Source organism: Haliotis rufescens, unplaced genomic scaffold, assembly GCF_023055435.1.
Source record: "Haliotis rufescens isolate VD_foot unplaced genomic scaffold, xgHalRufe1.0.p SCAF_6, whole genome shotgun sequence".
Classification (NCBI taxonomy): Eukaryota; Metazoa; Mollusca; class Gastropoda; order Lepetellida; family Haliotidae; genus Haliotis; species Haliotis rufescens.
In genome coordinates this window covers 61,059,998-61,080,977 of record NW_025964334.1, presented here as the reverse complement: position 1 = coordinate 61,080,977, position 20,980 = coordinate 61,059,998, and the positions used below count along the sequence as shown (strand labels likewise).

At 39.7% G+C, this 20,980-nt stretch overlaps 1 protein-coding gene across 4 annotated transcripts in view; it reads right to left on the bottom strand.

Annotated features, from left to right (window-relative positions):
- Positions 1-934: 934 nt before the first annotated feature.
- LOC124124845 overlaps positions 935-20,980 on the bottom strand; it is a 24,465-nt gene continuing 4,419 nt past the window's right edge. For 3 of the 4 annotated variants that reach the window (XM_046488134.2, XM_046488132.2, XM_046488133.2), the window contains exons 2-4: positions 6,480-6,710; positions 5,980-6,117; positions 935-2,617 (exon numbers count right to left, since the gene is read on the bottom strand). In XM_046488134.2, coding sequence (XP_046344090.2) covers positions 2,409-2,617; positions 5,980-6,117; positions 6,480-6,687 — 555 coding nt within the window. In that variant the 5' untranslated portion in view covers positions 6,688-6,710 and the 3' untranslated portion in view covers positions 935-2,408. The remainder of the gene's footprint in view (positions 2,618-5,979; positions 6,118-6,479; positions 6,711-20,980) is intronic. The other variant, XR_007218760.1, reaches the window with a different exon arrangement.

Below are 20,980 nucleotides of genomic sequence, written 5' to 3'. Positions count from 1 at the left end.
GTAGAATCGGTCTTCAACAATCCATGTTTGCCGTAAATGGCGACTATGCTTGTCGTAAGAAGCGACTATCGGGATCGGGTGGTCAGTCTCGCTGACTTGGTTGATGCATGTCATCGTATCCCAATTGCGTGGATCGATGGTCATGATGTCAATCACTCGATTGTCTGGTCATACTGCTGGAATACTGCTGAGTGCGGCGTTAAACAACAAACAAAATATTATAATATTATACATACATTTGTTTCAATAATAATTCAGCCTATGATACTACATACAGCAGTAAACTGTGCTTGTGTGTCATGAAAATATACACCCAAAAGCTTGCTTTAAATTTGTATTGACTTGGTACATGTTGTACATATGAACTCCCAGTACTAGGGTATGTAGTGAGGACACGGTTCCAGAGTTTTAGACATCATATTCTATCTCCGATTTTACATGTCAGACTTTACCTCTGTACAACTTTAATATGCTTTTTGATATCACACGAGTAATGGAATTTGAGAAAGTGTTATTTAACAAAGAGATTGTGCATTGATTTGTTGTGCACGTAAATTAAATTGTAGTTTGTTGTTTCCACGGGTTGCATTGCGACAGAAGGTGTTTGAGAAAGCTTGCATCTGATTGGCCTAAGAGCCAAGCCATCATTCATTTTGAGGCTCACCTGACCCGAACTCATGTGGCGGGTTGTCAGGTGACACGACACGTTTCTTTGGAATCTTTCAATTCAACACTACTGTACCTATACTTAGTAATCTGAATCACGACTTGTGGGGAGCCCGGTATAGTCTCTATGTTGTCATACAGTGCTATTCCAACAGCTATTAGGAGTCTGTTGCACGTATTGATTCACTGTCAGTGACTTCTCACATAGAAAAATATCCCCTATTGTGGAGTGATTGATCGCAAAGTGCTTCTTTCTGATACATGTTTATTTCCAGAAAATGTTAATTTGACGATACACCATTTGAACTTCATTGAAAGGAATAACTCAAGTGTCATATTGAGATGCAGCTTTAGACGTCATTTGTCCAGTGTTAAACATTGATACACTAGGGGTATGTACGTGACAGGGTAATGAGGGATATATACTTGATAGGACAGTAGGGTTTATACTTAACAAGGTCATTAGAACATATGTACTTACTGGACATTACTGGTATATGATTAGAGAACATTAGGGGTATGTAAGACACACAATCAAAGGCATGATGAATATTATACATCAGTTATATAACACAAGATTAGACCAAAGTGGTCTCCAGGCGAGCTTATTGAAACATTGACTTTTGATTGCCTGTGAGTTGTTCATGAGACATACATATTTACACTGGGTATCACCATAAACACCGAAGTAACGATCTATCCACTGGTTCATTACACATATTGCCACAAACCAGGAAGTAGCGACCTGTCCACTGTTGGCTAAACATATTGTCATAAACAACGAAGTAACGACCTGTCAACTGTTCCACTAAACATATTGTCATAAACAACGAAGTAACGACCTGTCAACTGTTCCACTAAACATATTGTCATAAACAACGAAGTAACGACCTGTCCACTGTTCCACTAAACATATTGTCATAAACAACGAAGTAACGAATTGTCCACTGTTCCACTAAACATATTGTCATAAACAACGAAGTAACGAATTGTCCACTGTCCCACTAAACATATTGTCATAAACAACGAAGTAGCGACCTGTCCACTGTTCCACTAAACATATTGTCATAAACAACGAAGTAGCGACCTGTCCACTGTTCCACTAAACATATTGTCATAAACAACGAAGTAGCGACCTGTCCGCTGTTCACCCAAACATATTGTCATAAACGACGAGATAACGACTTGTCCACTGGTCCAGTAAACGAAGTAGCGAACTGTCCGCTGTTCACCCAAACATATTGTCATAAACGACGAAGTAACGACTTGTCCACTGGTCCAGTAAAGGAAGTAACGACGAAGTAATGACGTAGTAACGAAGAAGTAATGACGAAGTAACAACGAAGTAACAACGAAGTAGCGACGAAGTAACAACGAAGTAATGACGTAGTAACGAAGAAGTAATGATGAAGTAACAACGAAGTAACGACAAAGTAATGACGTATTAACGAAGAAGTAATGACGAAGTAACGACGAATTAACGATGAAGTAACGACGAATTAACGTTGAAGTAACGACGAAGTAATGACGTAGTAACGACGAAGTTATGATGAAGTAACGAAGAAGTAATGACGCATTAACGACGAATTAACTACGAAGTAACGACGAAGTAACGACGAAGTAACAACGAAGTAATGACGTAGTAATGAAGAAGTAATGATGAAGTAACAACGAAGTAACGATGAAGTAACGACGAAGTAACAATGAAGTAACGACGAAGTAACGACTTGTCCACTGGACCACTAAACAACTCCGGCTAATCTCTCCTCGTCCTCGTGACGTTTGGCCTTCTTGATGGACGCCAGTGCTGTGAGACCTGAAGCCACAAGGGAGACCACACACCCCAGGACCGCCGGACAGATTGACCAACCCACCACGAATTCCTTGCTTCTCTCCACAAGCAGCTGATGCTTGCCCAGGAAGATGGTGAAGGCAAGGAGGACAAACAGACCTGAAAAGACATTTCACAATTTACTACTCAGCAGTGATAAACACGTCAGTACCGTCTTATGAACAATGATAATGTCTTTAGTTACACACTGTCAGACAGTGATAAACACATCAGTACCGTCTTATGAACAATGATAATGTCTTTAGTTACACACTGTCAGACAGTGATAAACACGTCAGTACCGTCTTATGAACAATGATAATGTCTTTAGTTACACACCGTCAGTCAGTGATAAACACGTCAGTACTGTCTTATGAACAATGATAATGTCGTTAGTTACACACTGTCAGTCAGTGATAAACACGTCAGTACCGTCTTATGAACAATGATAATGTCTTTAGTTACACACTGTCAGACAGTGATAAACACGTCAGTACCGTCTTATGAACAATGATAATGTCTTTAGTTACCAACCGTCAGACAGTGATAAACACGTCAGTACCGTCTTATGAACAGTGATAATGTCGTTACTTACACATCGTCAGACAGTGATAAACACGTCAGTACCGTCTTATGAACAATGATAATGTCTTTAGTTACACACCGTCAGACAGTGATAAACACGTCAGTACCGTCTTATGAACAATGATAATGTCTTTAGTTACACACCGTCAGTCAGTGATAAACACGTCAGTACCGTCTTATGAACAATGATAATGTCTTTAGTTACACACTGTCAGACAGTGATAAACACGTCAGTACCGTCTTATGAACAATGATAATGTCTTTAGTTACCAACCGTCAGACAGTGATAAACACGTCAGTACCGTCTTATGAACAGTGATAATGTCGTTACTTACACATCGTCAGACAGTGATAAACACGTCAGTACCGTCTTATGAACAATGATAATGTCGTTAGTTACACACCGTCAGACAGTGATAAACACGTCAGTACCGTCTTATGAACAATGATAATGTCTTTAGCTACACACCGTCAGACAGTGATAAACACGTCAGTATCGTCTTATGAACAATGATAATGTCTTTAGTTACACACCGTCAGACAGTGATAAACACGTCAGTACCGTCTTATGAACAATGATAATGTCTTTAGTTACCAACCGTCAGACAGTGATAAACACGTCAGTACCGTCTTATGAACAATGATAATGTCTTTAGTTACACACTGTCAGACAGTGATAAACACGTCAGTACCGTCTTATGAACAATGATAATGTCTTTAGTTACCAACCGTCAGACAGTGATAAACACGTCAGTACCGTCTTATGAACAATGATAATGTCTTTAGTTACACACCGTCAGTCAGTGATAAACACGTCAGTACCGTCTTATGAACAATGATAATGTCTTTAGTAACACACTGTCAGACAGTGATAAACACGTCAGTACCGTCTTATGAACAATGATAATGTCTTTAGTTACACACTGTCAGACAGTGATAAACACGTCAGTACCGTCTTATGAACAATGATAATGTCTTTAGTTACACACTGTCAGACAGTGATAAACACGTCAGTACCGTCTTATGAACAATGATAATGTCTTTAGTTACACACCGTCAGTCAGTGATAAACACGTCAGTACCGTCTTATGAACAATGATAATGTCTTTAGTTACCAACCGTCAGACAGTGATAAACACGTCAGTACCGTCTTATGAACAGTGATAATGTCGTTACTTACACATCGTCAGACAGTGATAAACACGTCAGTACCGTCTTATGAACAATGATAATGTCTTTAGTTACACACCGTCAGACAGTGATTAACACGTCAGTACCGTCTTATGAACAATGATAATGTCTTTAGCTACACACCGTCAGACAGTGATAAACACGTCAGTATCGTCTTATGAACAATGATAATGTCTTTAGTTACACACCGTCAGACAGTGATAAACACGTCAGTACCGTCTTATGAACAATGATAATGTCTTTAGTTACCAACCGTCAGACAGTGATAAACACGTCAGTACCGTCTTATGAACAATGATAATGTCTTTAGTTACACACTGTCAGACAGTGATAAACACGTCAGTACCGTCTTATGAACAATGATAATGTCTTTAGTTACCAACCGTCAGACAGTGATAAACACGTCAGTACCGTCTTATGAACAATGATAATGTCTTTAGTTACACACCGTCAGTCAGTGATAAACACGTCAGTACCGTCTTATGAACAATGATAATGTCTTTAGTAACACACTGTCAGTCAGTGATAAACACGTCAGTACCGTCTTATGAAGCGTGATAATGTCGTTACTTACACATCGTCAGACAGATCTTTAGTTACAACACGACAGATAGACACGAGTACGTCCTTAACGCGTGTAGGATTGATACGCGGGAGGGTGTGTCTATTGTACGTACCTGCTGTGCCTTGACATTAGATGGTGTAGGATTGATACACGTGAGGGTGTGTCTATTGTAGGTGCTCCTACTCCAGACAGTAGACGGTGCAGGATTGATACACTTAAGGGTGTGTCTATTGTAGGTGCCTCCTACTCCAGACAGTAGACGGTGCAGGATTGATACACTTAAGGATGTGTCTGTTGTAGGTGCCTCCTACCCCAGACAGTAGATGGTGACGGATTGATACACTTGAGGGTGTGTCTAAAGTACGTACCTGCTGTGCCTTGACAGAAGATGGTGTAGGATTGATAGACGTGAGGATGTGTCTATTGCACGTACCTGCAGCTCCAAAGAGTAGATGGTGTAGGATTGATACACGTGAGGGTGTGTGTATTGTACGTACCTGCACCTCCAGACAGCAGATGGTGCAGGATTGATACACTTGAGGGTTTGTCTATTCTACGTACCTGCTGTACCTTGACAGTAGATGGTGCAGGATTGAGACACTGGAGGATGTGTCTATTGTACGTACCTCCTACTCCAGACAGTAGATGGTGCAGGATTGATACACTTGAGGGTGCGTCTATTGTACGTACCTGCTGTGCCCAGACAGTGGATGGTGCAGGATTGATATACTTGAGGGTGCGTCTGTTGTACGTACCTCCTACTCCAGACAGTAGATGGTGACGGATTGATACACTCGAGGGTGTGTCTATTGTACGTACCTGCTGTACCCAGACAGTAGATGGTGCAGGATTGATACACTTGAGGGTGCGTCTATTGTACGTACCTCCTACTACAGACAGTAGATGGTGACGGATTGATACACTCGAGGGTGTGTCTATTGTACGTACCTGCTGTACCCAGACAGTAGATGGTGCAGGATTGATACACTCGAGGGTTTGTCTATTGTACGTACCTCCTACTACAGACAGTGGATGGTGCAGGATTGATACACTCGAGGGTGTGTCTATTGTACGTACCTCCTACCCCAGACAGTGGATGGTGACGGATTGATACACTCGAGGGTGTGTCTATTGTACGTACCTGCAGCTCCCAGACAGTAGATTGCGATTGATCTGACCACCACCTTCCGAATGGGAACATAGATTATGTGGAGGATTAAGGCGACCTGCGTCAGCACCACGGCAAATGTCATGAATATTTTGCTGATGAAAAGAAACTCTGCAACACATACAAGTAACAGTGTCAATATTAAAACGAATATAATTTCTGATCGAATCATATGCAACCGTTGTTAGCAGCATTAAAGCCAGAAACGGATGGCGTTACTACAGGACAGTAAAGTTAGGTCGTCCGATTCTACTTCCTGATCAGGTAGCCTCGTGGTTAAAGCGTTAGCTCGTCACGCTGAAGACCCGGGTTCGATTCCCGACATGGGTACAATGTGTGAAGCCAATTTATGGTGTCCCCTGCCGTGATATTGCTGGAATATTGCTAAACGACGAGTAAAACCATACTCACTCACTCACACTTCTTGATCAAGTAGATGCATACACGATTTAAGGCAACGACAACATTATCACCTTTCCCGCCCTCAATCTGGTACGTGACTGACAGTACGCAACTCCCATCCTCGTCACACTGGGACTTTGTCCACAGGCCGTAGTTGATGTACGTTCCTCGGTCACTCGTGACGCGCCACCAGTAGGGCAGAAACATGGCGAGGTCCACCAGCAGAGTGGCCACCACGGTCAGGACAAAGGCTGCTATGGCAATAGGGTTGATCCACATGTTTGGTCAGCTGTGGGCTTCCACTGTGTCGAGAAGGGAATGACCTTAGGGTTGGGATTACTGACCTTAGATATTTCAGGGTATTTTAATCATCCTACGTTTGCATTTTTTACACTAACACCACGGACTTGACACTCACGCAACGGACTTAACACTCATACCACGATCGTTACACACACACAACGGACGTTACACACACACAACGGACGTTACACACACACACAACGGACTTTACACACACACAAAGGACATTACACACACACAACGGACGTAACACATACAACGGACGTTACACACACACAACCATCGGACGTTACACACACAACGGACGTTACACACACACACAACGGACGTTACACACAGACACAACGGACGTTACACACACAACGGACGTTACACACACACACAGACAACGGACGTTACACACAGTAGTATAGGTAATGGGGGTTCTGGACCACTTCCACTGTAGCTGGATTTATATACCTATACTGCTACTACAGATGGAATTTTTTATGTCAAAATGAATTATGTGATTTAATGATAGTCATGAGATTAAGTTAAATTGGCTCCAGTTCACCACCACCTGGGGCCAATGATATAAATTTTTATAGGTAATGTGATTCAACGATGAGTCTAAATGTGATCAAACGATAGTAAGCAATCTATTTTTAATCTCCAACCAGTTCTTTGGTTTTGACACGGAATAACTGACGCGCTTGTTGCCTCCCCTGTTCTATGAACTTTTTTTTCTCATCTTCGCTAATACCACTGGTCTTACGAGATTTTGATCGAATCTCCTGCTTCATTGCGTTGTATTTGGTGAGTTCCGACAGCACTAAACGAAACTCATCCTCGGATATCTTACAATCGGCCATTGCTGTTGAAATATGATCCTCAATGCTGTTCAACTTTGCTTCGGCGAGTATCCGAATACTATCGTGTTTTAATGCTTTCTTTTGTAACCTACGAGAAATGAATCTTATCGCTATTCCTGCCAGTCCCGAGACTCCAGCGGTTATTTCCATGCCGAGCACGATAGGTATTAGGCGATTATAGTTGATAGTAAACCGATACCCGCTACACCGAGTCCCATACCAGATACTACAAGCGCGGTGTCAACTCCGTCCAGAGCATTCACGACTTTGCGATACTTTTTATACAATCCAAGTCTCAACTCCCTATCCTTCCCTATTCGATGTTTTATGTCTTTTATTTGATGTAATCGAAATCCATCAACAGTTTCCATCTTTTCAAATGCTTCACCGAGCGCTGGATATAAACTCATAGTGTATATTATGATCATATAATAGTCTTTAATTGGTCTTGCTTAAATGTTTTGATAGTATACATCAATCTTATCAAATGTATATTATACGGCAAGAATATCTTAGTAAGAGAAATACTACCACTTTTAATAATTTGGACCCCCTCGAGGGTTGCAATGGGTGATGCTCCGATATGAATAATACTGCAACGTTGACGTTGGTGTTTCTTAAGCCATTTAATTGATAGACCTGGTAATATATCGAAGGCATCTTCCGGTGCATCTCCGACCAAGACTTCAATAATAAGCGTAGAAAGATTAGGTATTGCACTCAGGTTAACTTTAATTTCTTCGAATTCAGTAACCAAATTTAAAGTAACATTTTTTAAGGACGGACGACTATATAACATATGACCTGGGTTTTCTGACAGGGGAGTGACCAACACACTTTTTCGTTTTGATGGGATATAAGCCGCGAGTACGATGCCACTATTTATTATCTTAGTTAAATTATGTTCCTTACCCATCATCACATAAGGTGGGGTAATGATGATATTCAGTAGCCACTCGATGTTTGCTTCGATCATAGTCCATTTATTATCGTCGTTGTGAGTAATATTGTACGAAGTGTTTTTAAGGAGTCTACTTACATCGACATCGCTTAAATCTTCTAGATTACCCGTGAATGTGACTTCTTTCCGCTTGTATACATTATCGTGTAAGTGTAAAGCGTATAACTTACCATTGGTACCGGGTTTACCAAATCCTTCCGTGTCTCCGAGATCGGAAAGCGCAATTGTATTACATTGTCTTACTATTCCAGGGCCTGATGCATCAACCATTATTTATAATATGGAGTGTTACGCTTAAGTATCCTATATGTACAGGTTGATGTTTTACATCTAATACAGAAATTTTGAAGTCTGAAATAATACCCCGCTTCAATTTTTTATATTGTAATGATGAGAAAGATTCCGTTCTACCGCTATTATATTTTTCATCTTTCACTGGAACACTTCTAAGCAGAGTTGAAGGACTTTCTAGTTGAATATTATTTGTTGTACTGATTTGATCAAGATGGATGCACAACTCTTTATAGGGAACTAAATCGGGTAATGTCTCTCCATCTTTTAATGTATTGGATATTTTTAATATTTGTGTAAATCCAAGTGTGTTTGTTAAGTTATTGTAAGGAAATACACTTTTTTTTTCTCCAGGGTATAATTTCAGTCTCCCATTCGCCTCATTTTGTGTGAGACTAGATCCATTAGGTTTAAAAAATTCATCATTGAGTGAGCATACGCTGTAATACCCATCAGGTATAGTAATGATTTTAGGAATATCATTTTCAACTATTAATAATTCATTATTTTCTTTCGCAGCATTTATATTGGTCCACCGTGGGTAATACGTTACATCGCATAGAGCTACTTCGAGTTGTCCATCCGAGTTATCGATAGTATGAAGCAGTTCAATAGACTGACCATTTGTTATTCCTGGGAGTGTAACATACATATTAAATATACAATGATACTATATCATAATTTAAATATGAAATCGAGATATATTACTAATCAATCGATTATAGTAACTGCCTCCGGTTCTGAATTTTTCGTTAAATTCCCAGATATCTTTGAAAAGTACAGGGTCACGGCAACTAGCGATAAAATGGTGCACGATTGGTTTCACAATCCGATGCAATTTTGGCAGAATCAGTTAAACTTTGCCATATGGTGTGCCACAACGGGATGTGGTGTATCTGTTAATGCTCCAGGATATATGCTAAATAAGTCTGTTTTATTATTTCATGTGTATTATCAGATTAGACGTATACTTAAAGAAATTAATGCTCCATTACCACAAGATCGAGCGTGGAATGTATCAAATAATCCGTATAATAGGGGGGTGTATGAACGTATTTGTAATGAATTTAATGTTTCTACGAGTAAAGATTGGCGTATTAAAGGAGCAAACCATGGTCTAGGTATTCCGTACGCTGGTGCACACTCTGTTAAAGAAGTCAGCGATGATTTATTGAAAAGGGGTCGGCTCCTTCCGAGCTTTGCTCTCTCAAGTAACGAGTGGAGAGATGATCGTATTAACTTTAAGGGTGGTGTTGCTTTCACCATCCAAAAGGTTGAGCAACCACCTGGAGACGCTTGGAATGAATTTCTTAATGATAAAACGGAAAATAATTTTACTAACCCAGGATTTGTAAGATTTAATGAATCGATAAGAACTTATGTATGGGCAATTCTCGGTGCACAATCGCAAACACGAACATCCATTATCGGTTCTGGGACGGCGCTCGATGCGCAAAAACAGTTTGTCGCAAACGTGGAGGACGCCATTAATTCACCAGTTGACATACCATCGTCTATAAAACGTTTTCAAGATGCATTACAGTACGCTCAATCCAAAGTGGACTTTGTTTATGCACCGGGACTATACATGTCTCCGAGTAATATGGAACTTAAGATCGGTCAAGTGATAGGCTATAATAATAAAATTGTTATCGCTACCGATCAACAAAAACCAGGTATTAATTCAGATATTAACGTCGAATTAATAACGCAAACGATCACGGGCGAAAAGGGAATAGTCAAGCCACAAACACCAACTATCGATCAACCATCTACTAATGCACACACACAAGTACCACCACATATTGAGGCTAAAAATCAACAACATATCGATGAAAAAACAGCGCTTGTAGTGGGTGGAGTCTCGGTTGGTTTACTCATGATTTGGTTAAATAGTTCTTAGCGAATACGTACAACAGCCCTGCGATTGCCACGATCAGCCCCCACAAGTTTTGACTAAGCCAAGTGGTGGTCTTAGCTAATAAATTCAATAGCCAGGAAACTATACTCCCTATTATACCAGGAAGTGCGGCCGCGGCTTTCTCAGCGAGCTTTCCCAGTGCTGAACCTAATGCTTTTAAATGTTTTTTTATCCACTCTTTTATACCGTTTTTATCGCTGGGTGGTGTACCTCCACCTGTTAACGAGAGAGTCAAAGTCGATATAATAAAACCCAACGCGGTTAAAATACTGGCAATTGTTATTCCCTGTTCTCTGAACAATGTTTTAATTTTATCGGCCAGTGTAGTGTCATCGTTGAGGACTTGATCGATAGTTTCTCGAATACGACTGATTTGCGAACGAAGTGCCTTTCTATTACTGGAAGCAGCTTCGAGGCGGGCCGATCTTTCGTCTTCTAAGTTACGCAATCTTTCCGCTACGCGGCGTCTACTGAACTCATCGCCCGCCTGTTCGAGTTTTGTTTTCTCTTGAGCTATATGCTTGTCGATTTCGGATATCTTGGCTATATTATTGATGAGTTCTCCCCGCATTGTTCGCATTGCCTTGTCAAGACCTCGTAATTCCCTAATACTGAACTCAGAGGATGGTACCTGTAACGTGGAATTATCGTAATAGGTATCTAAGATTTCTCCGAGTCCGTCCGAGGCCACCATCGAAGCAGCTTCCAAATCATCTGTATTAACGAGTTCAGTACGCACGGTTCGAAGAACCTTAGTAGTCTTCGCGGAAAGTCGTCGGTAGTCCACAAAACCTAATTTATCACGAACAGTGCTGATGCCGTGTTTAGCAGCTATCGTAGACAAGGCTAGGGGCTTACGAGTACGAGAATGCATAAGATCAATATCCAGAGCGCCACGCAGTCGCAATATTCCTTTACTATCTATCTCAAACTTTGAATAGTCACGACCTATTGGGGTATCTTCTTTTAAGGCATCATAATAATCATTGACGGATGATTGTAAAAGTTCATCGTTAAGATTCGTGGCACCAAAGTTGGTTTCATCAGTACCCTCTTCGATTGGGTTATCAAAGTCATCAAAGGTACTTAGATCAAAGTCATTATGTTCAAAATTATCCATTTTTATATTAAACATAAGGTACATAATTTCAATATAAACAATGTCTTCGCAATATGGACGCAAGTTAAACCCACAACGTAGACTTCGAGATCCATTAGGGGTCAAAGCAATTCGTCAGTCTGTAACTATAACTAATAACCCTAGTACCATAGATCAGAATCAAACCCTTCTGGTTCGCTTTCCTAATCTCGGCGCACACGATGTGTTAGTTCCGGGAACTGTCCGACTAGCATTTACGATTAGTTTGACTTCTACAGACGTTAACAGGGAGCCCGTTCAGAACATAGGTCATGCTATCGTTAAGAAAATCGCCATTAAAATTAGTGGTAATGAGGTTTTGAGTATCGACGATAGTGATGTATACTATTGCTACATGGATCTCTGGAGAACGGATAAAGAGCGGGAAAACTTACAGTACCAAGGTATTTGTAATAAGAACACATTGAGACTGCGCGTGGGTGCTGAAAATGGTGTTGATACCAACGAAAAAGATAAGGCTGTTGCCGACGCATTAGGTAACAGATTCTATGTTCCCCTAGACTTTGAATTACTAGATTCCCACATGCCCTTTTATCAAGCATCCCTAGGTGATAGGTTAGAATACGAACTCACTTTTAATGATTATGGTAGAGTAATCAGATCTGTTAATGAAGATGCTAGATATTCCATTGATAATATCTCTCTGGAGTACGATATGATAACGGATCCCGAATTAGCCAGACAAATTCGTAATCAGTATTCGGGAAGTTTAGCTATTTTGTACGATCGCGTGCTGCGACACCGAAAGATCACGAGGGATAAAAAAGATACGATGTGGAATATCAATCTAAACGTCCCCACGAGGTCGTTGAAGGGTATTTTAATGTTGTTCGAGGACCCCTCCGATGTGTTTAAAAGAAATACCGAGAAGTTCTACAATCCTAAGATTACAAAAGTAGAATTGACTATCGAGGGAGTTCCTAATCAACTATATAGCCAAGGAATGCTAGCGTATCACCAGTGGGATGAGATTAAAAAACTTCCTTCTATAAAACGTTCTCCCGAAGTTAACGCGGTCGTGAAAGATCTGTCTCTCGGGAGTGTATCGATGGGTGAATACCTCACCACGAAGTACGCGCTATGGCTAGACATGCGAACAACGGATGATGACCAACTACACGGTAGTGGGAGGAGAATAGAAAATGCTAGCGAGGGTGCCACCATACAGATAACAAAGCTTCAGGAATCAGCTGGTAAATTAAACATATATTTGTACGTGATTATGGATGCGCAACTTAATATACAGAATGGGAGATTCGTGCAAGCAATCTATTGATAATCTTTTACCTAAAGATCCACACTGCGCTATCATATGTGGGCAAACGGGCTGTGGAAAAACAGCCTTTATTCTAGATATTTTAGAAAGTCATTATCAGGACGTTTTCGATCATATCATTATTCTATGCCCGACTATAAGCGTTAATAAAACATACCTATCGAGAGATTGGGTAATGAATGACAATGGGGTACACAGAGTCGATCCAGGCGATCGTTTACAAGACTGCCTCCGAGTATGTCACGAAAAATACAAAGGAGAATCGACCCTTTTCGTAATAGATGACTGCAGCGCGAGTAAAGAACTCACAAAAAAGAAAGATATGCTTTCGTATTTAGCATTCTCCGGTCGGCATACTCAACATAGCGTTTGGGTACTTACTCAAAAATACAACTCTGTACTGAAAGATCTCAGAGAGCAGACCAAATGGGTAGCGCTTTTTCATTGCAAAGACCGAGATTCATTCGAGGAATGTCTACGCGAAAATGATGTCATTTATACCAAGGGCGAACGAGATAAAGTCAGAAAAGTGTTAGCGGCAACGAAGCACTGTAAACTCGTATTAAAAACCGATCAACCAGCTGCTTATACAATTGCTTAGCAAAATGTAGCAAAATGTAGCAAAATTATAGCAAATGTAGCAAATTGAACATTAGTGGTTAATATTACATAAAATGTGGTTAGAAATCCTCATTCTTTCGCAACAGTTCATTATTACGGGTTGTATTGGATATGTCATATTACATTATGTTAAACTTAAATATCTCCTTAGGTATTACATTATGGAATGCGACGAACTCATCGAACAAATGCTCAAAGAATCTGAGCCTGATCAACATGTAGATAAACATAGAGAAAGACTCGCGGCTTTGGTAGCCGGTGGAAAATGTTCCCAATATTTGGGAGAAAATTATACCATCGAAAAAATTGATAACATGACAGACGAAGAAATTAAAAAACTGTACGCTCGTTACGAGTCTAGATTGGGAGCTACCATGACTAAAACGATAGGGTCTTCTATATTACAACTATACACGACCATAGCTAGTACATTTCTCCCCATCCCAGCAGAACATCGCATGTATTTATGCGAATCTCTAGAGAAAGACCCATTCATCGAACACGCTATAAGCGCAGTGAGCTGTGAGTTTTATCATAGATATGGAATGTTCTTAGCTCCATTCACCACAGCTTTAATAACAGCTAGGTATTGTCAATTTAAACATACGTGCCCACTTAATAATAATGGAGACACAATCACAACAGGTGACACCACAGATTGTGAACGAGGAACAACAGATTGTGGAAACGCAACAACAAGTGAATGAGGAACCACCAGTGAATGAGAAAACACAACATGTGAATACAAAAAAACAACCCAGAGTGACAAAGAATCCTTTGAAAATAGCCGCAGGAAGAAAGGGAGGGCTTGCGCGCAAAGCGAAATTAATAAATAATTCAAATATTAATCCGATTAAAACATGGGCACTAGTAGGAGTTGCTGGTATAGCGGTTGTATGGTTCTTTTATAAGTCCGGAGAAGAGAAAACGTCACCCCCGCCGCAACAATTAGAGGTTAGTCCTCATATAATGCTATAAGAAGCATGACTACTCCAGCTACAGACGGTAAAATGTTGGTAAACGCGACGTATCATTCAGCGGTGGTCACCGGCTTGGCCATTGGATATGCTCGTATGGCTAAAATGATTACTAAAGCCACACCTCCCAAGCTAGATTTTAATGGATATGACATTGGTATGGCCATTCTGGATATTGGATTAGCTATGGCAACAAAGGATATGCTAATCAAACAAGGACTTATCCCAGAAGACATAATGAAGTAATTAAACATTTGAATATTTTATATTATTAAACATGGCAACAATTGCGATGATGGTCGGTGGAGCTGTTGTTAATGCTCTAGCTTTTTCAGGGAGTAATTTTTTATTTTCTAGTATGAGGGAATCAAACGCTAAAGAAGTTGAAGAGGAGCGTAAACGACATAACGAAGCTTTAGAGCAATACCAAGCAGCTCAGTTACAATATACACAGCAGAGAATGAAGAGATTAGACTTTATTCATGAACAACTGATAAAGGAAGGACATTCAATTCAAACGTTTAAGGATGTTGAATCTGCCATGCACGAATACTTCCTCGTTTATGGGAAAAAACTAGACCCAATACCTAGACCAACAATGAGTCAGTTTTATACACCGTCAGAGGCTCAGAAAGACCGCGAGGTCACATTTGTGATTATGGGGTTGACTGCTGTATTGATTTTCAGCTATACCATGCATTTAGACAAATGATATGATATGTGTATAATCATGAATCTATGCAAATATACACTCATGGGGAAATCGATTCAATGTCAGAAGCCATCGGTGGGTGTTTACTGTGGCACTCACGCTTATAACATCAGAAAGGGGTTTAAAAATTACGTTTGTTCTGTATGTGGGATTGGAGTCAAATGTAGTTACAGTTTATGTAATAGTCACGGTGCTGATAAGGTCAGGAAGCAGATTATTTATGCTAGGAAGAGAGATTACATCAATGAGAGGAATAGGTTGGGGAGAATACGTATAACCATTTAGACAAATGAATCATTTTGTATATTCAACCACAATGGTTTTTGTCAGAAAGTTGAAGGCTATGGCAAAGCAACGTGGTCTACGTGGATATTCTCGAATGAGAAAAGCTGAATTGTTTACCTTACTCGGTTTGGAATACAACAAACCTCAGACTGTTAGAGAACTCAAAGTTCGAGCGAGAAACAGTGGGTTGAGAGGTTATTCTCGAATGAGAAGAGATGAATTGATCGCTTTACTGGAACAAAAAGAATTAATATTTGTACCCACATCCACCGGCGTTGGTAAATATCTAAGAGGTTGGAAGATGGATATTAATTCCAACATGGATGTTAACGATATTAAGCCCATCATATCGAGTAAAATTAACGAGGAATTAGATGATTTACATAGTATAAAATACCAGCTGACGATTAAAATGACATTGAGTAAAAGTAACACAGACGATAGCACCGAATATACCGAACCATATTTCCGTAGCAATCAAGAAGTTTTAACCGAATCCGATGCTATAAACACATCATTAGATACATCAATTCAGAGAATACAGGAAACTTTAGAACGCTGGACTAATAGAGGTTCGGGTTGGGGAGTGGATAAAATTGATAGTTTATATTTAGATATAGCAAATTATATGCCCTTCAAAGGTGGATCTTATATAGATTTACCCCCGTATTATAAGAAGAAAAAAGCCATAATTAACGTAAAAAATAAATCCGATGACTGTTTAAGAATGATGATAAGATCTGCATTGTTCCCCGTAGACAAGCATCCAGATAGACCTTCTAGCTATCCCAAAAACGATGGACTCAACTTCGATGGTATAGACGAACCTACACCAATATCACAAATTGATAAGGTGGAAAAGCAAAATAATTTAGCTATAAATGTTTTCGGACATTCTTCTGAAGGAATTGTTGTACACAGGATAAGCTCCGCTCTGGAAAATATTCCCAGAATCAATTCATTTCTGATCGAAAAAGATGGTAAATATCATTATACGTGGATAAAGAGTTTAAACAGGCTACTATACGATCAAACAAAACATAAAGAAAAGAAATATTTCTATGAAAGATGCCTACATGGGTACAGCAGACAAGATCTATTAGAAGCGCATAAAGAAGACTGTAGAGGTGTTGGACAGAATGCTATCAGGATCGATATGCCTAAAGAGGGAAAAAATATATTAAAATTTGAACATTATTGTAATCAAATGCCAGTACCGTACGTCATTTACGCCGACTTCGAAGCGCTTATCAAACCCATAGAAAATACTGAACACAATAATCAAGATAGTAGTTTTACGTACAAAACTCAAGAACATATTCCTTGTGGGTTTGGATATATAGTTGTAAGGTATGATGGGAAAACAAACACTCCTGTGATTTACAGAGGTCCCGATGCAGCGGGAAAGTTCCTAGAATATCTACAAAATGAAGAGAGAATAATCAGGGAAAAATTATCGTGTAAGATACCCATGCGTATGACGAGGGATGATTGGAGTACCCATAAGAAGTCAACGAGTTGTCACGTTTGTAATAAACCCCTGGATGGGGATTCTGTAAGAGATCATTGTCACGTCACGGGTAATTATCGGGGAGCCGCTCATAACGAGTGTAACTTGAAACTAAAAATGAACTCTCAAACAATACCCATCCCCGTTGTGTTTCATAACCTTAGGGGATACGATTCACATCTCATTATGCAAGCTATCTCAAAGACCGACGGCAGTTTAACATGCATTCCTAATAATATGGAAAAATACATATCGTTCTCGTGTAATGGGCTTAGATTCATAGACTCCGTACAATTTCTGTTATCTTCCTTGGACAATTTAGCTAATGCAAACAATCCCGATGACTTCACGATAACAAATAAATATACCGATAAGATAACTCGTCATTTGTTGCTGAGAAAAGGTGTATATCCTTACGAATATATGGATGGTTGGTCTAGATTCGAAGAAACTGAATTACCACCCCTCGAATCATTCTATAGTAACTTAACAGAATCTAGAATAACAGATGCTGATTATGAACACGCTCTGACGGTCTGGGATAAATTAGGTTGTAAGAATTTAGGCGATTATCACGATCTGTACTTAAAAACCGATGTACTGTTACTAGCCGATATATTCGAGATATTTAGAAAGACATGTTTCAAACAATACGGCTTGGACCCGGCATGGTACTATTCCAGTCCAGGACTATCGTGGGATGCATTGTTGAAGAAGACCGGCGTAGAACTAAAACTACTCACAGATTACGATATGCACTTGTTTATTGAGAAAGGATTAAGAGGTGGTATATCGATGACAGATAAAAGGTATTCTAAGGCTAATAATAAATTAGTGGAAGGATACGATCCCAGTAAACCCAACACACACATATTATATCTCGACGCCAACAATTTGTACGGATGGGCTATGAGTCAACCTTTACCCATGGGTGGTTTTGAATGGGTCGATGATATCCATAATATCGAAGCGAATAAAGGGTACATACTAGAAGTTGACTTGGAATATCCAAGTTCGTTACATAAAGATCATAACAGTTATCCGCTAGCTCCCGAAAGATTAATGGTTAATAAAGATTGGATGTCGGAATATCAACGCTCCTTGATGGGTAATAGTAGGTTAGCTAACGTAGAAAAACTCATACCAAATTTGATGGATAAAACAAAATATATAGTTCACTACAGAAATCTCCAGTTGTATCTATCGTTAGGTATGAAACTTAAGAAAATACACAGAGTTCTAAAGTTTGATCAAAGCCCTTGGATGGAGCCCTATATAAGGTTGAACACAGATTTAAGAAAGATAGCTACCAGCGATTTCGAAAAGGATCTGTATAAGCTCATGAATAACTCGGTATTTGGTAAAACTATGGAGAATCTAAGGAAGCGTGTTGATGTTAAATTAGTCAGATCTAATGAGGAAGAAAGACTCAGGAAACTTATAGCCAGCCCGGCTTTTAACAGAAGCAAGATATTCGATAACGACTTAGCCGCGTTGCATATGCAGAAGAGTAATATAAAATTTAACAGACCGGTGTACGTTGGTATGAGTATTCTGGACTTGTCAAAACACTTAATGTATGACTTTTATTACAACGAACTTAAGAAGCAATACAGCGATAGATGTGAGGTGTTATATACCGACACAGATTCGTTGTTGTTGGAAATACAAACCGAGGATGTGTATAAAGATATGGCAGAAAAAATAGATATGTACGACACGAGCGACTACCCAAAAGATAATCCACTGCACAGCGTTGTAAATAAAAAGGTGTTAGGTAAGATGAAGGATGAATGTGCTGGGACCCCTATAGTGGAGTATGTGGGATTAAGACCTAAGATGTATTCTATAAAGAAGTCTGATAATGGAGAGATAAGAAAAGCTAAGGGTGTTAAGAAGTATGTTGTAAAAAAGCATATCAAACACGAACAGTATAAAGAATCATTATTTAACGGTAGAAAGTTCAAACATGAGATGAACTCTTTAAGAAGTTACAATCATAGGATATATGGATTAAGAATGAACAAGACATCATTATCCCCCTTAGATACAAAGAGATGGATTGATAATGATGGTGTAAATACCTATGCTTATGGTTATGGTGGTAATACTGTACCGTCGGAAACTATGAACAACTCTTCTCGTACAAATGCCCTACCCGGTCCATCTTGAAGATAATAAAGAATAGGCTCTCCTTCTTTCATAACCAATCGACTAATGTTATACATCTTAAGGGACCATATGGGATCGGTTGCGCGACGTAGGCCTCCTTCGAGTTCACCGGCCTGGTATAAATATCTTACCCTTACTCTATCCGGAAGTTTTCGTTCTTTACCTCTCCTCGGTGCTGAAGATTTGGAAGTCACGGATTTCATTTTAATAGCATCGGATGGTTTCTTCCCTATTAATCTCGTTACTTCATTATTCAGCGCTGATACAACGGCTGATAATCGTGTCACCCATTCGGTTGATCTCAATCGCTCGGATTTCATTTCGATCCCATACTGATAGCCAAACAAACGTTCCGCTAATGTCCTGTTAAATCTTTCGACGATAGCTTGACTGCGGTGGGCCTCTCTTTCACCACGGACGATTTTGACATCGTTCTTTGTTAACAGTTTAGTTACCGATCCCATAAACTCGCGACCGGGATCTACTTGAAATAGCTTAGGCCATTTTAGCGGTCCGCGTTTATATATGCGACTCAGTGCATTAGCTACCTCTGTTGATTCTTTCGATGTTAATGGCTCAGCCTCTTTGTATCGACTAGCCACATCCACTACTGTTAAAGCGTATTTATACGTTTTGCGTTTTACCTTATCGTGGGGAAGAAACAAGAGGTCAGCCTGATGAACTTCATTCGTTGTAAAAATATCAAACTTCTTCCTCGGTATATAACGCGGTGCCGGTAAATATATTTGCCACATCGCTTGTTTCTTTAACCAATCCTTGGCCACATCTTTAGATACCTTAGCCGCGGTGGCTAATTTTTTTATTGCTCCTACACCTTTCCAATATCCTTGTGGGCTATAGTAAATTTTATCCATTATTAATTAATATTGATATTTCGTTTAATACAAATCTGGCTCCAGTGGAAGTGAGCCAGAACCCTTATTACCTATAAAAATTTATATCATTGGCCCCAGGTGGTGGTGAACTGGAGCCAATTTAACTTCGATCAAAATCTCGTAAGACCAGTGGTATTAGCGAAGATGAGAAAAAAAAGTTCATAGAACAGGGGAGGCAACAAGCGCGTCAGTTATTCCGTGTCAAAACCAAAGAACTGGTTGGAGATTAAAAATAGATTGCTTACTATCGTTTGATCACATTTAGACTCATCGTTGAATCACATTACCTATAAAAATTTATATCATTGGCCCCAGGTGGTGGTGAACTGGAGCCAATTTAACTTAATCTCATGACTATCATTAAATCACATAATTCATTTTGACATAAAAAATTCCATCTGTAGTAGCAGTATAGGTATATAAATCCAGCTACAGTGGAAGTGGTCCAGAACCCCCATTACCTATACTACTCACACACACAAAACGGACGTTACACACACACACAACGGACGTTACACGCACACACACAACGGACGTTACACACACACAACGGACGTTACACACACACACACACAACGGAAGTTACACACAGACACAACGGACGTTACACACACAACGGACGTTACACACACACACA